Source organism: Dendrobium catenatum, unplaced genomic scaffold (genome assembly GCF_001605985.2).
Source record: "Dendrobium catenatum unplaced genomic scaffold, ASM160598v2 fragScaff_scaffold_637, whole genome shotgun sequence".
In the NCBI taxonomy this organism is placed as follows: Eukaryota; Viridiplantae; Streptophyta; class Magnoliopsida; order Asparagales; family Orchidaceae; genus Dendrobium; species Dendrobium catenatum.
In genome coordinates this window covers 1,610,693-1,638,262 of record NW_021319099.1, presented here as the reverse complement: position 1 = coordinate 1,638,262, position 27,570 = coordinate 1,610,693, and the positions used below count along the sequence as shown (strand labels likewise).

General features: G+C 35.2%; 1 protein-coding gene across 1 annotated transcript; it reads left to right on the top strand.

The window, feature by feature from the left end:
• The first annotated feature begins 112 nt into the window (after positions 1-112).
• On the top strand, positions 113-27,395 carry LOC110102602 (RNA helicase aquarius). The gene is made up of 14 exons (XM_020831006.2): positions 113-729; positions 821-913; positions 9,105-9,167; positions 12,965-13,051; positions 13,137-13,289; positions 13,375-13,523; positions 14,003-14,237; positions 15,563-15,673; positions 16,009-17,067; positions 17,151-17,393; positions 21,831-22,016; positions 22,781-23,932; positions 24,452-24,802; positions 26,828-27,395. Exons 1-14 carry the CDS (start codon positions 307-309, stop codon positions 27,110-27,112), a joined length of 4,590 nt encoding a protein of 1,529 aa, XP_020686665.1. The 5' UTR covers positions 113-306; the 3' UTR covers positions 27,113-27,395.
• The last annotated feature ends 175 nt before the right edge of the window (positions 27,396-27,570 follow it).

Below are 27,570 nucleotides of genomic sequence, written 5' to 3'. Positions count from 1 at the left end.
GTCGGATCAATTTCAAGTTCAACCCAAACCCGACCCATGACCCGAAATTGACACCATGTTGTTTTACTTCTCTCCATAACTAGACCTTTGTGGTTCGTGTTGGAACCGATCAAGCCCTAAGACCTACTAACGCCGCACGCCCAGTCGACCCAAGGCCTCAAACCAACCAAGGCGCACGCCTCGGTCGGCGTCTCCACCTCCTCCAGCATCTGAAGTCTCAAGCCTGCGAAAAACCCTAAAGCACAATTCCTTCCAGACTCTGAAGCATCGATCTCTGTGTGTCAACATCGTATCTTCTCGGCCAACATGCCGAAGGTCTATGGCACCGGAACCTACGATTTTCGGCGGCATCGTGTCGCTGAGTACCCGTTCGAGACGCAGACAGTGAAAACAAAAGAGAAACAACCGGAGAGACGTCCTGGAGGGAATGTAACTAGCTCCATAACACTTCTGGAGATCCAACGTGACCGTCTAACCGAGATTGCAGCGGCTAATTGGCTGAAGGCCTCTGGCGGGGAAGACTCACAACGGAAGTTTGACCCCGAGCTTGTGAAGGGGATTTACGAGACGGAGCTACTGGTTTTCGGCGGGCGAAAGACTGTCCCGCTTCAGAGGGTAATGATTCTGGAGGTTAGCCAGTACTTAGAGAACTATCTGTGGCCCAACTTTGACTCGGAAACGGCTACTTTCGAGCACGTTATGTCGATGATCCTCATGATTAATGAGAAGGTGTGAGATTTGTCAGTTTTAAACATTTATAGTTGAAATGATGGATTGTTCCTCTAATGTTTGTATCTGTTTTGTTTGCTTGTGATTGAAGTTTCGGGAAAACGTGGCGGCATGGATTTGCTTTCATGATCGGAAGGATGCGTTTAGGGAATTCTTGTGGAGGGTTCTTCGGCTGAAGGAAGAGGTTTTCTTACTTGGACATTCTCTTATTGCCTTCTTTGGCTTTGTTTTCAATTTGAATAAATGTTCTGTTTTAGTTTTAGTTCCTTCTGTGGTCATGCGAGACCTGCTACTGAATCCCTATACTTCTAGTTGGTGATTTAACTTATGCTTAAATTTCTTAGCTTTGGATGAAGTGGGAGAAAGGGAAATATGTATGTTTGTTATTTAAGAGGAGATGAATTTTCGAACAATTGCATTTTTGATTAATCTTAGGCTATTTGATATGTAAAATGAACCATGTTGAGCCGAATACTTCATTCTTGAACCTTGTTTATTTATTTTCTTTTTTGAGCGCTAGCCAATCTTGAACATGAACCAAGTTTCAAATATTATTTTTGCTTTTTTATTATTTTTGTATTGAGTTCAAGTCGTAATTGAGCCCAATTAATTATAATTGGGAATTTGGGATGCTAATGATTTAAGTAAATTGTCTTCCTATTGACAAAAAATGCATTCATAATGTTTTGTCAAAATCCATGATTATTCAGCTTATATTTTTTGTTAGCATTGTTTCTAATGTTTTATAAATGATAAAATCGTATTTTAAATCTATAGCATTTTTAATGTTTTCCTTATCAAATGCTAAAAAAATAAATCAAAATTTTAATATATCTATCTAGCTTTTTTGTTTAATATTTTCATCATATTTATACTTGTAATAATTTAAATAACATTTGATGAGCGTATATATAATAACATAAGTTATCTAAAAGCAGTTGTTTTGTCATTCACCGAGCATTTTATTAATCTTCTAGAAATCCGCTTGTTAAATAACAATTCATGAATGCAAATGTTCAAGCAAGAGCTAATGAACAACTCTTTTCAATATTTGCTTCTTCGTCTCTTGGGATCAATATCGAAAGAGCTAACGATCTTAGAACAATGACCAACAAACTCACATGTTGATGTAACATTGGTGAGTCCCATCAAGTCTAAAATTCAAATAAATCATAATCAATTATAAATGAAAATAAAAGATATCACTCATGATTGTTTTGGTCAATTGATCTTCTAATATACGTGTTTCAATAATTCCAATTCCTTAAATTTCTTCGAGCTTCATAACATTCCTTTCTTGATGAAAAATAATAAAAAGAGTAATTGGGCTTTAATTCGTATTTTGTTGGGGCTAAAATAAAAAAGAAAAAGGCATTCATTGCACTTTTAATTGAAACTTTTTAAGGCGTAGACAAAATTGAATTTAGTCATTTCAAAGTTGTTAAAATTTGAATAAAAATTAATATTTTTCATTAGAGAGTAAAAAAGCCTTAGATTCAAGACATCAACTAAAAAAAAAAAAAAAGAAGACCAAGTAGTTGGGGATGACCTTAATTTTGCTCCTTTTTTTGCTATCATAAACCTAAAGAAAAAAAGAAATAGATAGGTAAAGTGTGTCAAACCTCAGTGACGATATAGAGATGTAAGAAGAAAATCTCATGTAAGAGGGGCCATGGAAAGAATAAGTTTTAAATCACTATCTATTCTTCTTTTTAAACCCCACTGCAATTGCCCACATGTGACAAATGCCCCATAGATGGGATAAATCCTTGAACAAAATGGGAGGTAGCTAACCAAATGTAAACTGACCATTTTTTTATATATATCTTGTTATTGGTGAATATTAATGCCGTTCTAGAAAATCCTTATAATTGACTTGGCTCATTATACATCGAACCATACTGATTAATCTGAAACTATCATGATGGAGTATGCTAGGAGGAGAGAGTTTTTGGTGGGGCAGCAAAATGCATACGATATCATTCAAAATACCAATGTTGTAGGCACCATTCTAGCTCGATCTTATTTTAGATAATATAGGCTATTTTCTCTTTTTTTTTTTCCAATTTACTATTTTAGTAGGATTTAGACGCATTGATGATGGAAGTCTTCCGTTATTAGTTTGGTCGGGAGCACATCTCTTTCGGGTATTTTGGGTCCTTCTTTGTCACATTTTCCTTATAAAGAATATATTAATAGTTTTCTATTTGTTGGATTGTGTGTTTAATGATTCCTCACTGTTCACTGCCTCCTTGAAGGAGAGACATCTTAAACCATTAGATGAGGAGGGCATACTCACCACAATTTTCATCTGTGGAGGAATATTGAAATAGGAGGATAAAATAAACATATTTTAAGGTTACAAATAAGAATGGGCCATCGTAGTGCATAAAGAGTTGAAAATTCAAGCTATTAAGATGATAAGGATTAGCAATGTTATGATTGCAATAATAAATTGGTGAGGACATTATGAATGTGTTTAGTGCCTATGCAGTATGTTTCCTAAGTTGGATTGGCAGCTAGTTTAAAAAATCAATTTTAGGAAAAAAAGATGAATTTATGCCACATATACTTGAGGAAGAAAGTATATAGGATAGACTTCATTCCATGTTGGGTATGTAATAGGAGATGGATATGCATTGAGAGAAGCTATACCAAATTTTGTAATAGCATTTGATGATCTTGCAATAATGAATACTTACTTTAAGAAATGAAAATAATACTTGCTCACAAAAGTGGAGCTTCCAAATCACAAGTAGACCTATTTTTACATGAAAGAGAAGATAAATCTGCAAAAATTTTAAAGTACTTCTAAGTGAAAGCTTGATCACACAATATAGCATAGCTGTTATAGATATTTGTGGTAAGAGTATAAAGAAAACAATCAAAATAAACATTGCTTCTAAGCTAGGATGTTGGGATTTAAAAGATGGGAATTTGTTAATTATTTAAGGTAAGTTGCTAAGGGAGGCAAATGGAAATTATTTATTTATTTATGAGTTAAGCCTAATGTGACATAAGATGGCTATTTCCATTAAAAAGATTATTTGTAGGAGTTTTAGGAGATTCTTGAAATAGATTATTCATTGATTGCTGGTGGAGCAAGGAGCCACAAAAGGGCGGATGGTTATTAAGGTAAATGTGGGCTTTTTGGGAATGAAAAATAAATTTCTATTGAGTTTTATTATGATTATAAGTTAGAAATCTTTTAAATATTATAATATGTGAAGAAAAAACTACCTTTTCTTATGATTTATTTAATAGGCTTTGGTACTATGGAAGTAGAAAATGGGAGTTATAAAATTTCTAAAGTAAGAGATAAGAGATAAAGATTTTGATCAAGTTAGATGCATTAGAAGTGAATGTGCTGTAAGCTTAGTTAAAGATGAAGGGATAAAAAAGAATTAATTTTTTTTAGTAATTATTAAATAACAGCTTTAAGAAAAATAGGTTTTGAATAGCATAATGAGTCAATGACCAATATAATGAGAGATATTGTAGATTGATCTAAAAAGGCAAAGTGAAATTAGCTTTGAGGAAGAAGCATAAGGTCATAAAAGTTAGGCTTTACGTCCATATGAGTTACATGGTGAGATTTGAAGATTTATGGGGGACACTGTAATGATTTTGTCAATAAAATTTTTCATTGAAATTTTAAAAACTAAATGGTTGCAAAATGATTGAAGAGAGTATTTTGGTGCAATATTTTAGAAAGAAAATCTATTTAAGATCATCTTAATTATAGATGAATCAAATTTATGAGTCCTATAACAATCTTATGGGATGAAGTAATATAACATATGTTTAGAAAAATTATATTGATTTTGGATGTTTAATTTTGTTTAATGCTAGCAAAGATCTTGAATAGTAAGATAATTAATAAATAAGTTTAGAGAGAAGATAAATAATTTTAATTCTTTTTATTGATTATTAGGAGGCTCATAATAAAGTACCTCAAGAATTGATTTAGAGTGCATTTAGGCATAAAGGTGTTTGCCAAAGGTATGTTTAATTTATTAAAGATATGGAAAGTATGTTTAGAAGACAGAGGGTTTATGATTATTATTACAAAGATCAATCATATGTTATGCGGTTTTAGTGTATGTGGTATTAACAATTATAATTCAATATTAATAAAAGATAAACTAATATTTAGGTGTAATTAGTTTAAATATTTTTGGATCGATTACACCAAAGAATAAAGATAAAAATTTGAATATATCTTATTAAGTTGAAGGATGAACGGTTAAAAATGAGAAATGCCTTAGGAGTATTATTGGAAGATGACATCAAGGAGAGACTTCAAGTTAAGTTTTATAAATTTGTAATTGGGCCAATAATTATGTATGGATACAAGTATTGGGATATAAAAAGGTCATTGATGTCTAAGTTAAGTATGGTAAAAATGAGAATTTTAAGTTATCTCTAGTGTCAAACTAAAATTGTGATAGACAGGTCTAATTTTATATGAGTCGGAACAGGGAAGTTTCGCCCTCCATGTCTGCCGCCCCTGATGGTTGTGTCCACTAGCTTGATTAAGAGGAAATTAAGGAGGATTTGGGAGGGAAAATTCAAATAGAACGGGCTGTTTTGGGATTTGACTTAATTTTGTATCCTTAAGTATGTTTGGAGGCTAGGGTTAGATTTTTTTATCTCTATTTTTGTTGTAATTTTCTGGTTTTTGGTTTTTGCTTGGGCTCTAGCGGTGTCTAGAGATTTGGGAGAGTCGGATCTTCCTCTCTAATAAAAGATACATTGTACTTGTTGTGTTTCTTCATCTATTATCAATTAAAGAAGCTCGATTCTGGTTTTCCTTCCAAATTCTTCTCAAGTTCTATTTTGCACAGTGCTGAAATTAAATTTCAGCTAGGGAGGCTCTTGTTTCCTACAAGTATATCCTAACAAATTGATTTTTTATTTAGTTATTGATTCCTTCATTTTGAAATTTATTGAGGGAACGAAAAAAGTGAAATTGGTTATTTCAATGAAGTTGTTAATAAGAGTGTCTTAATAGAAGTTTGAATTTTAAAATCCAATCCATTTGGTCAAATCTGATTGTGTGTATTCTCTACTAATAATTAAGCTATTTGAGCTATTTTTTACGGTGTTTATTCATCCAAATTGACATTTCATATATTTGCCTTGCATGTTTACAATTTTTATCATCCCATGATATAAATACAGGTTATAAATCATTATTAATAATATTTTAGCATGTTTCATATCATTTGTTTGATTTTCTTGAATTGCTTGATTTGCATGAAGGGATTCACAGAAAATTAACAGTTGCTTATGGATATATTAAGTTATTGTAGATATAAATAGGAAATATTTAGAATTTAAATCAGAAGATAAGGTGTTGGGCTCCTAATTCTTGATGATTATCTATGTGAGCCTTTGATAAATTAATAGTAAAGCATGACCTTATTTTATGTTGCAACATATTTTGGTGAACACTTTCAAATTGAAAATTTCGGGAAGTACTGATATGTCCTGTATTCAATGTATCTTATTTATCTTTATTTCATGGACTCGGTGCTAATACCTTAGATTCTTCTCTCTTTCCCACCTCTTTTTGCTAATTCACATCCAACTCCATTGCTAGATGGATATACTTCTCTTTTCTAGAAACTAACCTACAAGCAAGGATCATGTCCCCGTTGTAGTGGTTATAACATGTTTGTTGTGTTATTGGATAACATGCTTCTTCATGAATCAACTATATGAACGCAATAGTTTGCCCAAGTTTGTAAGCCATTAAATAAGTAATTTTTTAGAGCTAATTTTCAAAATCATTACTATAATGTGAATTGTTAATCTTTACTTTCTATGATTATCTCATTATGTTGTTGTTGATGCGTTTACATCTTTAGCATCCACTGTTTCTTTAATGTTTTCCCATTGATAACATGCTACTAACTATTTTTTTCTTGCAGTCTTACTGTTTCTTCCTGTTTCTGGTGTTATTATCTTAGTTTACTGCTCCATTCAATGTCTTTCTTGCTATGTTATGCTGCCCCTCTTTATGGTTACATTACCCGCTATTTTTATGTTGCCTTCTTATGTCTACATCTTTGCTTGCCACAGTTAGTACTCCAATTCATGTCTTAACACTATTTTTTTTTACTTTGTTTGCAACCATGGAAGTGGGATTTGTTGGAAAGTTTGTCATTAGAATTAATACCAGATTTTTTTTTTAGAATTAATACCAGATGTATTGAAATATATTATTTTTAGGGTTTTTATATAATTTCTGTAGTTTTTATTTTGGTTCTTTTAAATGTTATATATAGAAACCTTGAGGCTTGTAAAAATTATTTAAAAATGAATACTGAAATAAAATTTTTAGCTTTCTTCTCTTCATGTGTGTTTGATGAATGCAAGCACTAGTACTTCCGATGGGAGACTCTTTGTACCAAGTTAAAGCCCGGTTCTTCTCTTTGGGCTTATTTATTTTTGTATTGTTGTCTTTTTAATTGATTAGATTGGTTTGGCATCATCATTGCATTTTTTTTCATGTGAGATATTTACCCAAGTTTTTTGCTTGAAGTGTGATCTTGATTAGTTGTTGAATTTTATTATTCATATTTTTTTATGAAATTTTATATTTTGGCCAATAGTTAAATTATTATTGGGATAAGTAAAACATATATTGTCTATATATTATAAGCAACAATTTCTTACTAAAATTGTGGGTAGTGAGGTTGAATATTTTTTAAAATGATTTGCAAAGAATTGGTTTGACGCCATATACAACACTTGACAAGAATATATTTAAAAAAAAGAGTATGCATAAAGCCTGCCTTAAATAGTTGTGGTAAGGCTAACAATGATGATTTGTTTATTGCCTAGGATACAACAAAGCTAATTTTTTTAGTTTTATTTTAAAAAAAAATTCTTTAAAGTTTTCATAATAAATTTTTAATCAGATACTACTTACTAAGGCTATTTTCCATTTTGATTGCTGAAATTGATCCTACAAATTGTATTCCCACTTATATTCTTCTCCTTGGATGTAAATGGTCCTAGCCATCCAAACCTATTATACCTAAAAATTTCTTGAGCCTCTATTTTTATTGGCTCATCATGATGGATTTCACACCCATTAAATCATATAATTTGCAACTCTTCTATTCTAGTCTTCTTTCTAGTAATCTAAAACTCTTCCATTCTAACATTTCCTTTCGTTATTCTAGCTTATAATTTCAGGAACAATCCCCTTAAAAAATTATATCATTTGCAAGCAGCATATATAAAGGTACATTCTTTCAAGTATTCTTCTGAGCATAACCTCAACATAGTTAAACTTAGAGATTTAATGGTGATTCTCTATATAACCAACTTACTAAATTTGGGAACCCCTTCGTCAATTCTGAAATGCCTTCTATAATTTTGACAAAAAGGCTTTTATTCTAATCTTCTCAATGACAACAGGATAAATTTGTTGTATTTGGTTATTTTCCTTTTCATGCTTCAACAGAACCTTATGAAGTTGCTATCTTTTTAAACTTCACCATAGCCATAATGAATTACAAAAAATCAATAAATAATTTAAGTATTTTAGAAATTTTTTGTTGTGCATGGAAAACTGTTGTTTATGTAGTTGAACTGTTAGAATCAATTTCAGAGATTGAACTGAACTCATTAACTTGAGTTCAAAAACATGAAATATATCTGTCTTCAGGTTAACATTCAAATCTTCGAAGTTTTATTTGAGGTTTTTTTGAATAAATATCTCTAAATTGTATAGCTTCCATGCAATTCTCAATTGTAATTTTAACGAGGCAAAGGTAGAACCTGATTTAGCCAAAAGCTTCCATACTTTATGCCACTTTCAATTCTCTGTATTATGGACATCAGATCAATGTTGTGATTGAATTATGATTAATTGAGTTTTGGTGTTTTGATCTCAGAACATTGTGCTTTTAGATGTACGTAGAGGGGCTAGATGATCAATATTCAATGTGAAGTTCTGTTAGCATTTAATAATGTAACTATCCTCGGGAAAAATGCTTATGGACTATTGTTTTCTTCTTTTTATTTTAGATTATATCAGCAAAATATATAACTATAGTTTGATGGAGAGTCATTATTATATTGCAGAAGCATTTCATTGATCCCTATCAATTTTACTTATGCCAAGGAAAATGAAAGGGCTTCATATCTATCTTTTCATAATTTAAAAAACTTGTTCTTAAGCCTGTTGGTCATTATCCTCATATCTTGTTCGGTTCATATGATTTTCTTAATTGTGCATAATATGGTCAGAACTATGAGTTTTGTTGTTTTTAGCAACTTACATAAATATGCTTCCTTGATTATGCTTTTTCTAGTGCTTCAAGATTTCAATGTAACATCATTTGTTATTATTTTAGGGAAGAAAGCTGACTATAGCAGAGAAGACAAATTACTTACTTTTCATGATTAATGCCTTCCAGGTAAATTTAAAAAAAAATCATGATTTTGTTAAATTTGATAATATTTGGATGCACAAAGTAGGTGGTTTTACTTTATAATTATCATGTGCGAACAAATGAATTTATATAAGAAAAGTGTCTTTTCTTCTGCTTTGTGCTAGAAGGAAAAAAAATCTCGTGCCTAAATATGCACTTTGTACTTTGAAACTAATTGTTAGAGTGGATCGGATTTTAATATTGAAAATCATTCTCTCTTTTAAAAGAAGGTTTCACAAAGCAATGTAGTGGATATAGTGTTAGAAGTGTCAAGCGTAATACAACAATAACAATCTTAAGCCTTTATTTCACTATGGGGTCGGCTACATGAATCATTTTTCTTCATTGTATTCTCTTAAAGTTAAAGAGTAATGCAGTGCACTTTTTTTTTTTGGCTTCAAAGTGCTAGAGTAAGTTGAAGCAACACTTTTTAATATTGAAAAACACCATTATTCTATTCGTTATGCACATGCAAAGAAATTTTCTTTTTTAAAATTTAACTTTTTAATCAGCCTTTCATATTTTATGGTGTTTTAATCATTGATTGAAATCTTCTTATCATCACTTTAGTATTTCTAAATTGATAAAATGTTTAGATATTTTATATCTCACCTTAATTATTTTATTTATCTTCTTTTCTTAATTTTTGACATACAAATTTTCATATAAAATACCAAAAATTATCATCTTTTGCTATGCTCACCATTTTTTTTTTGAGATTTCTAACATTTCTATTATTATTTCATGATGTTTTTTTTTTATTCTGTTAGTCCTTTAACACACATTTACTTGCCTTCGTAAAATTTTGATGAATTCGGATTTTTTAGAATTATGAGATTTGTAAACAAATTATATCCTAAATTTTAAGTCTTCATTATAAGGTTTTACTTTTTGTTTGCAAATCTCATTTTTCAATCTTGTTCGGTAACATAAGCTTAGGCTAAATCACATGTGCAGGAGTTAAGCCCATAAAATAATCAATTAGTCTAATATTGCATACATGAAAAGTTTAGCAATAAATCCATAGACTAACAATGAGATTAATACTATGAAGCATCCCTCACACAACTCTATAATTTACTAGGCTTTAGCGGAGGACTAATAGATCTCAATGAATCAATTAAATTCCACAATTGAAGGTAACGAGAAAAATAAAGAGTGAGGGAAAGAGTTCACCGAAGGTAGTCGGCGACGGATGGATTGGTTGACGTCCCACGATCATCCACGATCCGATTGGGAGGTGTTCCTCAATTGACGGTGCCAACGTGAAGATGATGCGTTCAATGTAGCTTTCCATGGAGTCGTCGACATCCAAATTGAAATTGAAGAATGGAGATCGGAGAATGTCGGTCCGGTCCAGAGAATTCTCTATGAACTCATGATCAACATCCAGGTCGGCCATGCATGATTGTCTAAGAGAGAAAGTAGAGAGTGAGAGGGGGAAGGGATCGGGTAGGTTCGGCAAAGCAAATGGGAAGAAGGGAAAATGGTTAAATTTGAAAATAGTTTCAGATCTAGTGAGTAATTACTAATTAGAGAGTAATTTCCTTGAAATTTGAATTTGAAACGAGTGGGAATTAGGAAGGAAAGTGATCCTTAATTTATATGACCTAATTAATTAGAGAGAGGAGAGAGAATGGGCCGGCCAAGGAGAGAAGAGAGAGAGAGAGGGATTAGGCATTAAGGAGATGGGCCCAAGAAATTAAGGGGGTTGAATACTTAAATCTGAAATTAATTTCAGATTTAAGTTTTTTTTTTTTTTTGGGGGGGGGGGGGGGGGGTTTTTGGGGGGGGGGGGGGGTGGTTCCTAAATTAAAGGAGCAGAATTTAAGAAAAGTTTTGAAATTCAAATATTTTGAATTTGAATTTAATTCTCATCCTAAATTAGTGGAGCCGAATTAAGAAAGCATTTATGGTAGATTCGAATTCAAAAGTTTGGAGGGAATTATGTGGCCGGCGGTTATTGTGGGGGAGAAGGATGTGGCCGACGGCTTTAGGTAGTGGAGCAAGGGGTAGGCAGGTGGAGCTTCAAGCCGGCGGCCAAGGGCTTGGGCTAGGTAACTTAGATCCATGAATTGAGCACTTTCCTAATATGGATTATGTCAATTTAGGAAAGAGTTCAAAATCTGAATTTGAAATCATATTTTGAGTTGGAGCTCCCTCCTAATCTTCATGCTCCACTTTTGGAAAGAGGTAAGACAATCAATTTTGGATCCATGGGAGGGGAAGGCCGGCGGTTAGGGTTTGGGGTTTGGGTGGTGTTTGGCTAAGAAGGAAGGGGAGTGTGTTAAGTGGAAGGGATCTTGTTGAGGTTGACCGGCAGCTTGGGGACTTGAAGTGGCCGGCTGGTGTTTGGTGAAGAAGAGGTGGCCGGATGTAGGGGAAAGGAAGAGACGATAAGAAAATACTATGAGTACTAACCATGAGTCCCGGAATCCACCAGCGGCTGATGGGTGATGCGTGACCCTCTCCTAGGGTTTCTCCTCAAGAACTCACAAAGAGATCAACAACAAGAAAGCTAAATTTTTTTTTTATATTCATCATTGAAAAATAATACAATGACTAGGCCTTCATATTTAGGCTTCCAAAGCACAAATGTAAAAGACACAAATGCCCTCAAGCTAAAACATGACACAAATCCCTCATAGGGGTACAAGTGAAAAACTGAAAAATAAATAAAAGAAATGCATTAAAACATCATAAATAGAGACTGAATTGTAGCCGTCGATCTACGATTCCGTTGATGTTAAGTACGTCGAAATTTCCGGTGGATGTCCTGATCATTTTTCTTTGTAAGTAAAATAAGTCCGTTTCTAATTTGATCCCTACTGTTCAAAAAATAATTTGGTGTTTTTCTTATTTCTTTAAAACATGAGTTTGCTAATGCAAATTAATATAGTACCATGAAACCAAATATATTTCTCCATCAAAATTCTATCTAAATTTAAGATAAACCTTGAGTCCTTTGATAGCCCATCTTACTAAACTTTTTATATTATTTTTCTCTCCAAAATTATCATCTCTTCCTCAAATATACATTATAATAGCCTATTCTTCTTTTAATTATTGCATTCTCATCCAAATTCATAAAATTTCATTAAGTAAATCACATCTTGATTTTATACTAAATTAATTCTTGCCACTTTTCACCATAATTAATTTTAAATTTTGGTTCATCACTTACTCCTAGTCAACTCTTTCTTATTTTTTACCATAATTATGTTAAGTTCTGGCACATCACGTACTGGTGATGTCCTAATAAATCTTATTTTTCATCTTGGTCCGGTTCTACTGGCACCTCAAATTTGGGGAATCCCTTAAAACTAGCAAAATTCAGGCATGCATTCATTTCAGGACCGCTGTAGTATGCAATGAAGACAAACCATTGGAGACAAACCTTATTAAGTATTTCCATTTTCTCTCCCGACTTCCCCCAACCCCCCTAGTCTGCGTAATTTTACATCATTTTGTTCTACCTCAACGAATCAATACCGTTGTCTTCATCATGTGCAAATTTCTATAAATTTACTATACTGGCTTAGTTGAATTGTAATGACGCAATTTATTTTTTTCAGGTAATGGTTGATTTGGAGCATGATATAACTTAATAGAAATTCTGAAACGTAATACAGATTATCTTTGCTATACTTTTGTGCACGTTATCTTTGTTAGTATTTTTTTATTGCTGTTGATTTTTTGTGTGTTAGTATTTTTTATTGATGTTGATCTTTGCTATACTTTTTACTGATCTTTTTATAATATGCTCACCTTTTTTTTTCAAGAGTTTGGAGGATGAAATTGTCAGTGAAACTGTTCTGAAGTTGGTAGGCTTGCAGTTATGGCACTGCCTTTCACCTGGTAGATTCCAGGTATAAGAGCAAAGTGATTTTGATTGGTTGAGTTACATTGTTAACCATGATGCTAAAGAAATGACAAATTCAATTGCATTTATAGACGGAGCTATGCTTAAACCCCCAGCTGACAAGAAAGTGGAGAAAAATGATTAGGAAAGAGGCCAAAGAAGCCAAGAAGCTAGGGAAGCCATTTGATCCTTCAAAAATGCTGGAGGCAGCATTCCTAAGGGATCTAATTGAAGAATTTCTGGAGGTAGGTATGATAAGTTCTGAGCTGGTTGTTTATCGAATCATTTTGCATCTTCAGGGTGTGCACTATTTATTCAATTGTGAACTAGATACTTGAGTTGAAGGCCAATCAAACTGATGACGTAGAAAGCCATTTTGGTGATTCGCATGGTGAAAAAGTGGATGATTCTTGTGTACTATATTGTGAAAGGTTCATGGAGTTCCTCATTGATTTATTGAGCCAACTTCCAACAAGAAGGTATTCAGTCACCTCTTTCATGTCTGTTACCTTTTAATATTATTTTCTTTGTTCTTTGTGATTTAAGTAATTGTTAGGATTAATTTAAAGCGGCTATGACGCTGAAGCTGCTGTAAAAGCTGAAATGTCCAGGTTAAGCAGGTGAGACCTAGAGTGCTGCTTTTTGCCATTAGGAACGTAATAAAGTGGCCTGACTGCATTACGCAGGAACTGTGTGTGGTGCAATGGATGGCACCGATGGATGGCACCGATGCATACTGAAAGTCATACCAAAGGAGTTTTTAAACTTTAAACTTAGACAAAAGCAGCCTTAAATCTTAAATGCATACATATACATTGTTGCACAAATGTCACGTTTTATCAGTAGATTAAATTTCCTTGAAACTTCTTTATCATATATAGTGATTCTCTATATGGGAAAGTTTATCATATGAATTTCTTAGTAATAATAATGGTTAACATTTCTTATTCCTTTCCAGATTCCTGAAGGCCGTTGTTGCAGATGTTGCTGTTGTTCCCAAGTGCCATTTGAGTGCTCTTTATACTCATGAAAAGGGCCGTCTTTTTTCCCAACTGGTTGATTTGTTACAGTTTTATGAAGGTTTTGAGATTGATGATCATACTGGGAGTCAAATGAGTGATGATGATGTGCTTCTAGCTCATTATTCCCGTCTACAAGCTTTCCAACTTCTGGCATTCAAACAAATACCTAAGGTGGTGTTGGACTATGTTGTACCTGATTGATTTTTTATAACAGTTTTTGCATTTTATTGTTTCTGTCATGCTTCAGTTGTTTATTAGCTGTTTTAAGCTTCAAAGAAATCCTGTTTTATTTTCTAGTTCTGTATGCAGTCTATGGGCAGAAATTTTTCTTAGCGAGCAACAAAAATTGATAGTCATTAGTTTTGTACAAACATCAAACAAAGAAAATTTTAAGAGTTTATTTTGAAGTTCTAAATCAAGAAATACTGTAGTTTAACTATTTTGTGTAATTTCCTTGACAATTTATGTGCTTCAATAATGTTGATCGGCATGATAAAATAAAAACATAAATTTCACTATAATCATTTGGCATGTTATCCTTTTAAGTACAAGAGAGTGTTTATAAGCCTGTCAAATAAACTGTTTGGCTTTGAGAGCCAGAAACTCGAGAACTATGTGCTAAATAGTTTTTTTTTTTGATAGGGTGCAACTGAATATTTTGAACAACTTTTAAGACGTCATTAACAAGTTGAAACAGATTATATCGCCTATGCCTTTTTGGCCAGAATTTTGCAATAGTTTTTGTTTATAAGATGTGAGACTTCATTATATTGTTTTGAAAAAAAAATTTGGGTGACATTTTAGAATTATTTTTTAATTTTTCTATAAGGGAGAAAAGGAGAGAGTAAGGAAAATTGCATACTGTGTTGCCAGGGGTGGGAGGGGGTGTGAGTACAGTCAGGGGTGAGAGGGGGTGTGAGTGCGTGACTGCGCATGGATGGAGAACGGTAGGCAGCACGATGATTGCAACAATGATGCAGTATGCGGCTAGGTGCTTTGGTAGGGATTTATGATTTATTAAAAAAATATCCTTTTCTAGTAATTGCTTTTGGTCCGAGCCAATGGGGACATTGGCCCCTATTACCCCCACTTGCATCCACCTATTATCCAATCCTATCATAAAATTTGACTTCATATAAAGAAAGGATTTAAAAATAAAAACTATGGAACTAGCTTTGAAACAATCCAAACCGGCCTTAATTTGTGTTTGGCAAGTTTCTATAAATAGTGCTGTGGGTACTAGAATTTTAATCAAAATGTTTCATTTATATTCACATAATTCTCTGTCCCACTTGTTATCTTTTCCTAGAAGTATAAGGCATGCAGTATTGCAAGAAACAGTCCATTTTATTTTGTTATTTTGTTTTTGATTTGTTATACATGGAGTACATGAAATAATACATACATACACGAATGGATACTTTCTTTTGCAAAGACTTAGAATGTAAAAGGTTTGATTTTTTGTACTGATGTAACATTTTAATTTGTTGGTGTAGCTGCGAGACTTTGCATTGTGCAATATTGGTGCAATTAACAAGCGTGCTGATTTTTCCAAAAAGTTATCCGTATTATCCGCTGAGGAGCTCCAAGACTTGATTTTCAACAAGGTTAGCTATGCCTGTTTTATTTTTCCTCACTAATTTTAATATTGTCTATTAAGGTGGAAACTACTTACCTCTTGGCTTAGAATTAGGAATAAATATCAAACTAAGTATATGATATCACCATAAAATACCAGGGAATTCGTAATTCAATAGAACTAATAATTTTCATCACTTCTGAATCTGTAGCCAGTGTTGTATTTTGGTCCTGTTTATGAAACGTTTTTCATGTGTAGCTTAGCTTATATGTTTTTCCTTCATATAGGTTTAGTTGTTTGATTTCCTTTTTGCTTGCAACTGGTGTATACTCTGGATTTTACTTGCATTTTCTCCTTGCACAGCTCAAATTGGTTTCAAAAGAAGATCCGTGTGCTTCAAAACTGGACTTCCTCCTTGAAGTTCTGGTGTCCTTCTTTGAAAAGCGCCAGTCCCAGAAGGATGCCATAAATGCTCTTCCTTTGTACCCAAATGAGAAGATAATGTGGGATGAAAGCCTTGTCCCTAGTATCAACTACTCTGGAGAAGGTTGCCTTGCTCTCCCAAAACTCAACCTCCAATTTCTAACGCTGCATGATTATCTGTTACGAAATTTCAATCTTTTCCGCCTTGAGTCTACATATGAAATTCGAGAAGATATTCAGGAGGCTGTTCCACATCTGCTTGCTTACATTAATAAAGAAGGTGATACAGCCTTCCGGGGTTGGTCAAGAATGGCTGTGCCAGTTAGGGAATTTAAAATCACTGAGGTTAAACAACCTAATATTGGGGAAGTCAAGCCTTCATCTGTAACTGCAGAAGTTTCCTTTAGCATCTCTAGTTACAGGGCTCATATAAGATCAGAGTGGGATTCCATAAAGGAGCATGATGTCTTATTTTTGCTATCCATACGACCTTCTTTCGAACCTCTCAGTCAGGAAGAGGCTGCCAAGTGTACTGTTCTGGAGAGGCTAGGGCTTCAGTATGTTCGTGGATGTGAAGTTATTGAGGTTCGTGATGAAGAAGGTGTTCTTATGAATGATTTTACTGGAAGTATCAAAAGGGATGAGTGGAAACCTCCAAAAGGTGATCTCCGGACAATTGTTGTTGCCCTAGATACAGCACAATATCACATGGATGTTACTGATGCTAGTGACAGAGGAGCAATGGATGTGTATGGATCATTTAACATCTTAATGAGAAGGAAACCTAAAGAAAATAATTTCAAAGCAATATTAGAGTCCATTCGAGATCTAATGAATGAAACTTGCATAGTTCCGGATTGGCTGCATAATATATTTTTGGGTTATGGAAATCCATCGGCTGCACAGTGGACAAATATGCCTGATCTTCTAGAAGTTGTTGATTTCAAAGATACTTTTCTAAATGCAGATCATCTCAGAGAGAGCTTTCCTTATTTTAAGGTTTGCTTGTAGTTTTATTTCAAGGTTTTTCATGGACAGTTTGTTATGTTGATGTCCTAATAACAACCTTAGTTTCTATTTAGGTCTGTTTTGTTAAAGCGGATCATCAAGAAGATTTGGATCCACTTCCTCCTTTCCGTATAACACTTCCCAAAGCAATGAAAAACAGTACGCATGCTCTTTCAGGCGATCTGAAATCAAAGATAATATCCCCTATTCACAATTCCGAGGAGAAAATTATTGTAGAGGCATATATTCCTCCTGACCCAGGACCTTATCCTCAGGATCAACCAAAACGAAACTCAGTTAGATTTACACCAACTCAGGTAGTCTTTTCTTCTATTTGCTCGGTGATACTCTTTATCTATCTTTAATTTTCCCAATGCAAATTAGATTTTTCCTTAATAAATCTCATTTGACATTACTGTTACTATCGTTTGAGTACTTGTCAGGTTTAGGCCTCAGATGTTTAACTTGGTAGAGATTGTATTGTACTGTGCTTGACACATTTTATTTAATTACCTATAAATCAAGCAATATTTAATTTAAAACTTTCGAGTATAATAGGAGTTTGTTTCTATCATTACTGATATAAGGAATGCATCTTAGTATGCATGTTTTATTTAAATAATTTGAAATTGCTGGTTGATTGTAAGCAAAATAGATGCGGTGTAAAGAGATAGTGTTTGTGGTATAAACATCATAAGCTACAGTGCTGCACAAGTCCCCAAGTCTTCTTTGTATTCCATTTATGGAATCTCGTTACAGTTCTAATGGGATTTCATGAGCTGCCGTGCTGTCATGGAACTTGGCGTGTATTTCCATGTTAGTGCTTTGTGCGGTTGGAAAATTTTCCCTATGGAGTGCTGAAGAAATTAATGATGATGTTTCATGCTGCTGGCGGGAAGTTACGTAGGGCATATGCTTGAAGAGATTTTGATTGGTATTCTTAAATTTTATATTTATTTCTATGAAGCAGAACCTAAATTTTGGTGAAGAGCAAAATCCAAAGTGTGTTTTTCGGATCCTTATTTCTAATGATTGAATTAGCAATCTCAACAAGACAGCAGCAAGCCTGCATCATCTTTTAGTGCTTTCTTACTTGCCATGTCTCGTTTTTATCCCATTTTCTAGTATTATTTTCTTACAAGTTGACACTGTTAGACCGGTCCAGGCGGGACCGGTTCACGGGCGAAATCGCCAAAATAGCGGAGAAAGCTTCCGCCTGGGCGGAAGCCGCGCGAGACGCGAGCCTTGCGGGACGATTTCGGGAAGGAAACTTGAGGGAGTTTAGGAGAGAAATTGATTGCAGGGACTGTTTAGGGAATTCCTTTTGAATTGTATGCATTAAATAGTTGATTTTGCTAGGGTTTGAGTATCTTGAATTTGGCTGAAATTTGAGATCTCTTAGATTTAGGTTTTCTTTGGGCTCTAGCGGCGTCTAGAAATTTGGGAGAGATCGATCCTCCTCTCGAATTGAGGATCAATTGTATCTTACTATTTTATTCATCATCTAGTGGAATACAAGTTGTACTTTGAGTTTTCCTATAGTTTTCCTCTAATTCCCCATTGTTTTTGGCTGTTTTACTGCTGTGAACAGCCGTTTTCGTGATTTGGTACTTAATTTTGGCTAGGTTTGCTTGTGAATACAAGTACTTCCTATCAGATACATCTTGGAAATATCAATATGGTATATCAATATTTAATTGAGGAAATTGGGTCAGGATTTCTACCAAAATTTTGAAGAGGATGAATTGAAGTTTTTAGATTTGCTTTTGAGATGGGTGCAATGCAATAAACTCTTATGTTACACTTTTTTCAAAACAAATTTAAGAATTTTAAAACCCATCATGACTAAACTGATCAAGTTATCCTCACCCAATTTTTTCCCTCAAAATTCTCATCCAGTAATCAAGCGGTAAAAAAAGGAAAAAGAAAAAAAAAGAAGCTTTGCTGGTTGGTTTTTGACTTTATCTAAGTTTTGGATAATAAAGATGTTACTGATGGTGAAGTTGAGTTACAAATGAGAAAAATAAGATGCAGATAAGCTTAAAAATGACATGATAAGAAATGTTAATCTTAAATGGATGATGGAAGTAGCATCTATTGACGATAGATGATAAGAAATAAATTGGGATGGTTTTGGTATATACGTTAGAGGGAAGAAGAAGATGTATTGATAAGAATACTAGGTAGAATTTTGGTTGGAAGAATTTGGAAGGGTTGTAGCAAATGTAATATGGCTAAAAGTTGCTTAAAAGAATTTGTAGGAATAGAATTAGGACTTCACATAGCACTTATTAGAAATGAATGAAAAATAAGGTATAAAATGCCCCAAATAGTAAGTCCAATGTTAATGAGATGTTAATTAATTGTTGTTTTAATGGACAACTGAAGAAATTGTTTAGAGGGAAATTCAAATGCTATTCTATTCTATTCCTTAGAATCATTACATATATATACATTCTAGGAGAATAAACAGAAAAAGTAAAGACATTTAATCTAATTAATTATAATAAAAAGAAGAAGAAAAATATTTAATATAATTAATTATAATAATCATATTCTACAGATCTCCAATTGCATCCCCCGGATTGCTGCCCACGGATCTGCAACTGCAGACCTCAAATTGCTTTTGTGGCCTCCACTCGGATGTGTGATTCAACACTCCCCCTCAAGTTGGGTTGTACAATCCTAACTTGCAAACAAACTCATCAAGTAGAGAGCCTGATAGTGCCTATGTTAGAACATCGTCAAGTTGTTCATGAGTTGAGGTATATACTACAATTTTTTAGTTCTCTATTTTCTCAGATATAAAGTGTTTATCAATAGTAACATGTTTTGTTATTTCATGATGTACTAGATCCTTGGCTATACTGATCGCAACGTGATTGTAACATTTCAACTTTATCATGCCTTCAATCTTGATTCCCAGTTAAATCAATATTGTCTGATCCAAATAAATTCACAAATAGTAACTGCTAATGCTTTCAATTCAGATTTTATATTGTTTTTGGAAACAACAAATTGTTTCTTGCTCCTTCATGTAGGTTACCCCACACAAATGAACAATATCCTATGGTCGATCGACTGTCAACCTGGCTTCCTGCCCAATCTGCATCAAAATAAATGATCAATTTTAAATCTTCATTTTCTTGAATAATAGCCCTTTCCATGAGTGTTCTTGAGATATCTCAAGATTTGATATCCTTAACCTTCTCTCCCACCAATTTATTTTCATGAATGCATAGAATATTTATCTTCTTATGAATTAATATCAATTAATTCCATTAATTTGCATGTAAGGGAACCTGTATTCCACGATCCTAACCTAATTTTAGTTTCATGGACTAGCTTCTTTGTCCACATCCGTTCATGATGTGATAACCCTTGCGTATTTAACACTGCATCCTGACACCGTTGCAGCGACCCTTGCACACTTCTCATTGTATTCAGGCCATACAATTCCTCGCTTCCAGTGAACGCCCTAGCATTAACACAATATACAAAGGATTCATGTCATGATTTTTCGACAAGTTTTACTCTGACTGTCGACTACCTAACTCAGCTTTCTACTCTTCTCATCCAACTAATAAATTCAAAATAATTTTTTACAAAGTTAAGCCCCTAGGATCTAGTGTCAGAAAATTAAAAGCTGGGCTAATTACAACTCACTAACTGCCATAATCTAGGAATCATCAGATTATCTGTTCAAGTCTAGCTAGCAAAAGTTCATGCACAACAGGAGATGATATCGCAAAGTTTTTTTTACAATGTTTTGTAAATAAAGAAGAGAAATAAATAACTAGCTTTGCAGTGATTACATTGAATTTTTTTCATATGCCAAACATAAGGGATAGAATACCAAAGGAATAGCTTTAACGATCAAGTTTTGCAAGGAAAAGAAATGATAAGAAGTGGCATTAAAGATGCTGCTTGAGAAGATGTAGGAAGACCAGATGTGTGCAGTAGACTCCATTATGAGGTGGGTGTTGAATCCAAAAGCAGCAGTCCCTTACTTGCAGGAGAAGAACTTGAAGAGATAAAGATTGGTTAGTGGAAAATAGCATTTTTTGTAGGAATTCAAGGTGGTATTTTCTTTTGTTTTTCTTTTCATATGTATATACTGGCTGCCATGAATAATATTATTTTTTGTGTGAAGTGTAAATACCCAATCTTGGAAAGCTAATAAAAACATCTATGGTGACCCATTCGAGTTGTTTAATCCCAGCCCTAATGATAATTTAATGATTATAAATTGACAAGGATACCCTTCTGATTAAGGGCAAATGAAAATCAAAACATAATAATAAATCTAACTCTCAAAATGGGTTCTACAGAAGCACAATATTCCGACATCCAGTAATCCTGTTATGACCGAATGAAGACTCATCACATCAAATGTAATATGTTTCTAGATAAAATAAAATTATATTTATTCGTTTTAAATTTTGCGTTTTGATCTTCTTGCTGTTTATTCTTCTTATGATGCTGTACATGATTATGCTCAGACATGTACTTAAGGACTTGTGTTGGGTGTAATGCATGTCTTCATGTGGTTGGGATTGTATCGAGCAGCTAAATTGATGATTTTGATAATCTTTATGTTATATTTTATGTTTTTTATTAAGTTCCCTACCATAATTGCCTTAAATATTATTGGACTGTTTAAAAGTACTTGAACTTATATGCTTAGCTATTGTATAGATTCTCTCGTACTCATTAGTATCTTTCAATGAACCCCTACTTGCCCTTTTTTTCAGGTTGGTGCAATTATTTCAGGAATCCAGCCTGGGTTGACCATGGTTGTTGGTCCACCCGGTACTGGTAAAACAGATACGGCGGTGCAGATTTTGAATGTTCTATATCATAATTGCCCTTCACAGAGAACACTAATCATCACACATTCTAATCAGGCTCTAAACGACCTTTTTGAGAAGATAATGGAGGTAACGTCTTTATTTTGAATCTTGTTTTTTGATGAAAGACTTTTTTAATTTGGTACTGCTGTTCAAACTAGGAGGTTAACACCTCTGATGCTTAATATTTGTTGCTGAATAAGCAAAATCAAAGCAATTTTTCTTTTAAACCTGTAATGCTGCTCATCCGATTCTTGCACTGATTTCATTTATAGATAATAAGAGAATTGGTGCAAAATGCACAGATTCATGCTCTTTGCTACTGTGATCATTGCTGTGCTTTCATTCTGGAAACTCCTTCGGATTGCATAGGGCTGTATTATACTAAAATGAATTTTGGTTCATTGCCTCATTGCTGTGAAATAATTTGCTAGGTTTCTGTCTGAGTTACAATCAGGCTGAGTTTCATTTACCTATCATGTTAGCATTCATATGCGTTCATACGAGGTCTCCAAATGGTCTTCTTGCATTTATTGAGTTTTAACTGGTTATTTCTTGTTCTACCAGTTCTGTCCAGCCCCATCTCTGCTTTTCTGCTTGCCCTCCTCTGCACGTCTAAATTTGCATGACTTTCTTTTGTGTATTATTGTTCAATATCTCATGAATCATTTTGAAATATATTGGTTCTGTTGGTTCATCTGTTCTCCAAGTTAGCAGTAAACATATCAACCAACGTTTATCTTTTACATATGAATATTTGTTGCACGTATGGGTATCCCATGCTATGATTTGCGTCATCCCTTTGCATCTTCTAAACTTCCGGTGCATTGACACTTCATTTTTCTTATTTTCAGCGGGATGTACCGGCAAGGTATCTGCTTCGATTAGGTCAGGGCGAACAGGAGCTAGCAACTGATCTGGACTTCAGTCGACAAGGCCGCGTGAATGCGATGCTTGTACGGCGACTAGAATTGCTTAATGAAGTAGAAAGACTGGCTAGGTCTCTTAAGCTACCCGAAGATGTCGGCTACACTTGTGAAACTGCTGGATACTTTTGGTTGCTCCATGTTTATTCAAGGTGGGAGCAGTTTTTAGATGCTTGTACAAAAAATAAAAACAAACCCACATTTGTCAAAGACCGTTTCCCATTCCATGATTTCTTCTCCAACACTCCTCAGCCTGTTTTCAGTGGCGAATCCTTTGAGAAAGACATGCGAGCAGCGAAGGGTTGTTTCCGTCACCTTTCTACAATGTTTCAGGAGCTGGAAGAATGCAGGGCATTTGAACTACTCAAATCAACAGCTGATCGTGCAAATTATCTCATGACTAAACAAGCTAAAATTGTTGCCATGACCTGCACTCACGCAGCATTGAAGAGGAAAGATTTTCTTCAGGTGGGATTCAAGTATGACAACTTATTAATGGAGGAAAGTGCACAGATACTGGAGATAGAGACATTTATACCAATGTTGCTTCAAAGACAGGAAGATGGATATGCTCGATTGAAGCGCTGCATATTGATCGGCGATCATCATCAGTTGCCTCCAGTTGTAAAAAATATGGCTTTTCAAAAGTATAGCCATATGGATCAGAGTCTTTTCACCAGGTTTGTTCGGTTGGGCATTCCCTATATAGAGCTTAATGCCCAGGGTAGGGCTCGATCAAGTCTGGCCAAACTTTACAACTGGAGGTACAGAGATTTAGGTGATCTTCCTTTTGTTCGCGAGGATCCTATTTTTAACAAAGCCAATTCTGGATTCTCTTATGATTATCAGCTTATAGATGTGCCTGATTACCTTGGCAAAGGTGAAACTGCTCCTTCTCCATGGTTCTACCAGAATGAAGGAGAGGCAGAGTACCTTGTTAGTGTTTACATGTACATGCGTTTACTAGGATACCCGGCAAGTAAGATTTCTATATTAACAACTTACAATGGCCAAAAGCTTTTGATCCGTGATGTCATCAGAAGAAGATGCAACAGTTGTGGGATTGGTCCGCCTAGCAAGGCAATTTTTCTGTCACCTTCATGTCTTCATTCATTTTGAGTTAAGGGGTGCAAACAAGTCGAGTCGAGCTCCAGCCAAGGGCTGTTCGAGTCGATCTCGATTGCCAAATACCGAGCTCGAGCTCAAAATATGAGCTCAAGCTCGACTCGTCTCACGAAACGAGTCAAGTCGAGCGGCTCGTCAAGCTCCTACTCTCGTGGCGAATCCCACTCCCGCTTGCGCTCTCGCGGCGAAGCCCGCACATGCTCCCGCTCTCGCAGCAAAGCTGCTGCTGCAACCCGCTCTTGCGGTGAAGTTTGCTCCCGCTCTCATGTTCGAGCGAGCTACTCGACGAGCTATCGAGTCGAGCAGCCGTGTGTTCAGGCTTGAGCTCGATTAGCCGTCAAGCTCGATAGCTCGACTCTTCGAGCCCGAGCCGGCTTGACTCGGTTGCACCCCTATTTTGAGTTCATTATATTAATGTTTTGAACTAGTTAAATTTTCCATTATATTTTGCTAAACTGCAATGTCTTAACACAGGTTGCTACTGTTGATAAATTTCAAGGTCAGCAAAATGATTTTATCTTGCTTTCTCTTGTCCGGACTCGTTTTGTGGGCCATTTGCGAGATGTGAGAAGACTGGTCGTTGCTATGTCTCGAGCTCGGTTGGGGCTTTACGTGTTCTGTCGACGCGCTTTGTTCGAACAATGTTATGAACTTCAACCTACCGTTCAGCTACTTCTCCAGAGACCAGACCATCTTGCCTTGAATCTGGATGAAGCCACCCCTTTTACAGAACGCCATGTTGGAGAAACTGGGAGAATTCACTTTGTAAGTGGCATTCAGGAGATGGGCGGCTTGGTTAATTTCAAGATGCAACAACTCTACCAGGTATTTCTGATGTGAAATTATCAGGAGTTATCACGAAATTAAAAATAGCAATTGTTTAAAACTTCCCAATATAAAATTATTGTTTACAACAAAGAAATATTTTAGAAATTCGTAATTTTCAACTTGCTTAGGCAAAGAAATACACTTTAGATTAACCAAGACAATTCGATCAAACTTCAAAGACAAGAGTAACTATTGTGAGCGCATAACAAAATCCACAATTTAATAATGAGAGGTTCACGTTGAGGATCTTCTCACTCATTCACTCGTGGTGGGGTTAGTGAAAGAAGATACTCCACACTAGAAAAAAGATCACCACTTGGAGATCTTCATTGATGGAAAGGTAGCCGACGACGGATGGATTGGTGGACATCACACAATCGACCACGATCCGATTGGGAGGTGTTCCTCAATTGACGGTACCAACGTGAAGATGATGCGGTCAATGTAGCCTTCCACGGAGTCGTCGACGTCCAAGTTAAAATCGAAGAATGTTCGTTTTTCCTTGGTTATCATATACGAACCCGTGATCAACGTCGGGATCTGCCATGCACTAGTGGGCCGTTGGAAGAGAGATGCTTGAATTCCTTTCTTGCAAGAGAGCTCGTGAGATTTGGGGAATTCCAAGAGGGTGGACAAACAAGGGGGACGGTCAAGTGTGGAGGGAAGAGAGCGGCCGACGGCTTGAGGTTGGGTTGGGCGATGGGATGGCTAGGATTAGGAGAATTCGGGTTAATAAATCCTCCTTAAGTTAATTATCATGGAGGGTAGTCAAATTAAGAGAATTAATTAGGGTGGAGGGAAAGGATTATAATTCAAATTTTGAATTCAAAATTGGGGCAAGGGGAGGGCCGACGGCATAGAGAGAAAAGGGGAGAGATTGGGAAGGGTTTAATAGTTTCCTAATACACTACTATTAATTAGGAATGAAATTGAAATAACCAATCTAATTCAAAATCAAATTAGATTCCAATATTCAAACTTTCCTAATTTAGCTTCCTTAATTTAGGAAAGTATTTGAATTTCAAAATTTTTTAAATCTTTCCCAAACCAATTAGGCTATTTTGGGTTGGTGTTAATGATGATTGATTTCATCATCAATGGGAAATAGGAAGAGGGATGGCTGGCAGTGGGGTTAGGGGCTGGCTAGGTCGATGGTTTGGGTGTGTAGGTGGGGTGGCCGACGGCGTGTGGGTGGGGTGAGGGGCGGCTGGTGGCTTAGAGGGGGAGATTGGGGGAAGAGGCCGGCCAGTGGGGACGTGGGTTGGATTGGCCGGCGGTGGTGGGAGGGAGGACAAGTTGGCCGATGATAGGAAAAGGAAAACGAAGAACCATGAGTCCTGGAATCCACCGACGGCTGACAAATGTTGCAAGGCCCTCTCCTAGGGTTTCTCCTCTCAAGAACTCACAAAGAGATCAAACAAAAAAAATCTAAAACTTCGGGGAGATTGGGGGAAGAGGCCGGCCAGTGGGGACGTGGGTTGGATTGGCCGGCGGTGGTGGGAGGGAGGACAAGTTGGCCGATGATAGGAAAAGGAAAACGAAGAACCATGAGTCCTGGAATCCACCGACGGCTGACGAGTGTTGCAAGGCCCTCTCCTAGGGTATCTCCTCTCAAGAACTCACAAAGAGATCAAACAAAAAAATCTAAAACTTCATTTTATAATAATCATCATCCTTTTGCAATAGAAGATGCCACAATATATAGTCCTAGAAAATAAAACAACAATGACTTAAATACCCCTTGGACTACAACTCAAACAATCTCAAAAGAAAGAGTACAAACGTAACTAACATATAAATAAACTACAATACAAAAATGCATCAAAAATAAAGACTGTGAATCGTAGCCATCGATCTACAATTCCTACGCTGATAGACTCATCGAAATCGCCTGGCGATGTCCTCATCAATATCTTAATAAACCCTTTCTTCCAGCCCCGAGCCAACATGTTAAACATCTATTTAGTGCCAAAGTGCGCAATTAGTGAATGATTTGACTTGATTATCTTATTCCTTGTACAGGTACAGGTTATGGGAGACCAGTATGCCGCATACCAGAAGCCCATTTCCCAGCCAAATGGAGCTCTAAAATCGTCTTCTCTGGAAGCAGTTGAGAACTCGGTCAGAAATGAGGATACTGATATTGACAGCGGTGATCAAGAACGCGATTCCCATCCAAACGGAGTTCTAAAATCCTCTTCTCAGAACGCAGTCGGGGACTCGGAGAAAGTTGAGAACCTTTCTAGTGGTGACGATGGAAATATGCTACAGGAAGATGGATTAGCAGAAGATAAGATGGAGGAATGATCGGAGAATTTCTCATTTGCAAATTTTGATCCTTCAGCAGAGGCTTCTTCTGTGGTGAATAATATAATGCTTGTTGTATCCCATAAAACTATGTTTCATGGGACTGAGTAATAGCTACAAGGCCACATCAATTAAATTGAAGCCAAAAATATATTTCAGCTGGGAAGATGAAGGTAAGTTTTTAATTTCTAGGGTAATTTGTTATGGGTGTATGTGCTTTAGGCATTTTCTACAGATTTTGTTGTACAGCAATGATAAGCGAACCATTTATGAAGGTGATAAATCTGCTAACACGAAAACATAATAATGTTCACATAATAAATATGAGATTAATCAAACAAGTATTTATTGAATAACCCATTGAGATTAATCAAGCAAGTATTTATTAAAGCTTAAAGCTTTAAGTCCAGAATGACACAGCAATTCAATGTTAAAGAACTATCACGTAATTATTTAAA